Source organism: Takifugu rubripes, chromosome 1 (assembly GCF_901000725.2).
Source record: "Takifugu rubripes chromosome 1, fTakRub1.2, whole genome shotgun sequence".
Lineage (NCBI taxonomy): Eukaryota > Metazoa > Chordata > Actinopteri > Tetraodontiformes > Tetraodontidae > Takifugu > Takifugu rubripes.
The window spans coordinates 579,259-581,758 of record NC_042285.1 but is presented as its reverse complement, the minus strand read 5'-3'; the positions used below and the strand labels follow the sequence as shown (position 1 = coordinate 581,758).

At 51.6% G+C, this 2,500-nt stretch overlaps 1 protein-coding gene across 2 annotated transcripts in view; it reads left to right on the top strand.

The window, feature by feature from the left end:
- LOC115251519 (inactive ubiquitin carboxyl-terminal hydrolase 54-like) overlaps positions 1–1,136 on the top strand; it is a 22,138-nt gene extending 21,002 nt beyond the window's left edge. For both annotated transcript variants that reach the window (XM_029844057.1, XM_029844063.1), the window contains one exon: positions 463–1,136. In XM_029844057.1, coding sequence (XP_029699917.1) covers positions 463–711 — 249 coding nt within the window. In that variant the 3' untranslated portion in view covers positions 712–1,136. The remainder of the gene's footprint in view (positions 1–462) is intronic.
- Positions 1,137–2,500: the final 1,364 nt, after the last annotated feature.

The window sequence follows — 2,500 nt, the reverse complement described above, 5'->3', positions numbered from 1 at the left end:
CGTGTGTGTGTGTGTGAGTGTGTGTGTGTGTGTTTGTGTGTGTGTGTGTGTGTGCGTGTGTGTGTGCGGGTGTGTGTGAGTGTGTGCGTGTGTGTGTGCGTGTATGTGTGCGTGTGTGTGTGTGTGTGTGTGCGTGCGTGTGTGTGTGTGTGTGTGTGTGTGTGTGTGCGTGTGTGTGTGTGTGTGTGTGTGTGTGTGTGCGTGTGTGAGTGTGTGTGTGTGTGCGTGTGTGCGTGTGTGTGTGTGTGTGTGTGTGTGTGTGTGTGTCCCGGCTCTGTGGTGGGTCATGACTCAAAGGAAGGATACAGAACACACAGTTCTGAACAGAAGGCCCAGGAGAGGAAACGCAGCGATCCGGTTTGGTTCTGACTGAAGGAATGTGGTTCTGGTTCTGGAGGTGGTCACACAACACCGTGACACAATGGTGCCCCCCCCCTCACCTGCGCTCCTTCTCTCCACCAGAGTAACTGTGGGGAGGTGTTGCGGATCCGCCGGGTGCTGATGAACTCCCCGGAGATCGTGTCCATCGGGCTGGTCTGGGATTCGGACCATTCGGACCTGGCTGAGGACGTCATACACAGCCTGGGAACCTGCCTGCGTCTGGGAGACGTAAGACCACCTCACACACACCTTTATCTTGCTATCTCTGTGAGGACTTTCACTGGCGTACAATCCCCAAGCCTGGAGCCAATTCAGTGGATTAATCTCTGAATTCAGACGTCCGACTGTTCTGACAATAACAGACGTAACACAACACAACAGTAAAGATGGACAGACAATAATCAAGGAACATAAACACACAAACGATAATGGCCGACCACCGAACCCTGAGGAGCACCAGAGGCTGAGGTTTCAGATGGGAACCAGTCCGGAGGAGAGGGGAGGAACTACGGGGCTCTGGTTCTGAAGGGGCTGAAGGTGCTGAAGGTTCTGTAGGTGCTGATGGTGCTGATGGTGCTGAAGGTGCTGAAGGGGCTGAAGGTGTTGAGGGTTCTGAAGGTGTTGAAGGTACTGAAGGTGCTGAAGGTTCTGTAGGTGCTGAAGGTGTTGAAGGTTCTGAAGGTGCTGATGGTGTTGAGGGTGCTGAAGGTGTTGAAGGTGCTGAAGGTTCTGAAGGTGCTGATGGTGTTGAAGGTGCTGAAGGTTCTGAAGGTTCTGAAGGTGTTGAAGGTGCTGAAGGTGTTGAAGGTTCTGAAGGTGCTGATGGTGTTGAAGGTGCTGAAGGTTCTGAAGGTTCTGAAGGTGCTGAAGGTGTTGAAGGTGCTGAAGGTTCTGAAGGTGCTGGTGGTGCTGAAGGTGTTGAAGGTGTTGAAGGTTCTGAAGGTGCTGATGGTGTTGAAGGTGCTGAAGGTGCTGAAGGTACTGAAGTTTCTGAAGATGCTGATGGTGCTGAAGGTTCTGAAGGTGTTGAAGGTTCTGAAGGTGCTGAAGGTTCTGAAGGTTCTGAAGCTGCTGATGGTGCTGAAGGTGTTAAAGGTGCTGAAGGTGCTGAAGGTTCTGAAGGTGTTGAAGGTTCTGTAGGTGCTGAAGGTGCTGATGGTGTTGAAGTTTCTGATGGTGCTGAAGGTTCTGAAGGTGTTGAAGGTTCTGAAGGTGCTGGTGGTGCTGAAGGTGCTGGTGGTGCTGAAGGTGCTGAAGGTGTTGAAGGCTCTGAAGGTGTTGAAGGTGCTGAAGGTTCTGAAGGTGCTGGTGGTGCTGAAGGTGCTGATGGTGTTGAAGGTGCTGATGGTGTTGAAGTTTCTGAAGATGCTGATGGTGCTGAAGGTTCTGAAGGTGTTGAAGGTTCTGAAGGTGCTGAAGGTTCTGAAGCTGCTGATGGTGCTGAAGGTGTTGAAGGTGTTAAAGGTGCTGAAGGTTCTGAAGGTGCTGAAGTTTCTGAAGGTGCTGAAGGTGCTGAAGGTGCTGAAGGTTCTGAAGGTGTTGAAGCTGCTGATGGTGCTGAAGGTGTTGAAGGTGTTAAAGGTGCTGAAGGTTCTGAAGGTGCTGAAGTTTCTGAAGGTGCTGAAGGTTCTGAAGGTGCTGAAGGTGCTGAAGGTGTTGAAGGTGCTGAAGGTTCTGAAGGTGCTGAAGGTTCTGAAGGTTCTGAAGGTGCTGAAGTTTCTGAAGGTGCTGAAGGTGCTGAAGGTGCTGAAGGTTCTGAAGGTGCTGAAGGTTCTGAAGGTGCTGAAGGTGCTGAAGGTGTTGAAGGTGCTGAAGGTTCTGAAGGTTCTGAAGGTGCTGAAGGTGCTGAAGGTTCTGAAGGTGCTGAAGGTTCTGAAGGTTCTGAAGGTGCTGATGGTGCTGTGAGTCCTCTGTCCTCCACCATCTCTAATTTGCACCAGCTGAATTGAGTCGGTAGATGAGGATCGGAGGTGCGTTCTGCTGCTTTTGTTGAGCGTCTGTGTCCTGGATCCATCTGCCTCCTGACTGTCTGTGTCCTGGATCCATCTGCCTCCTGACTGTCTGTGTCCTGGATCCATCTGCCTCCTGACTGTCTGTGTCCTAGATCCCTCTGTTTTCT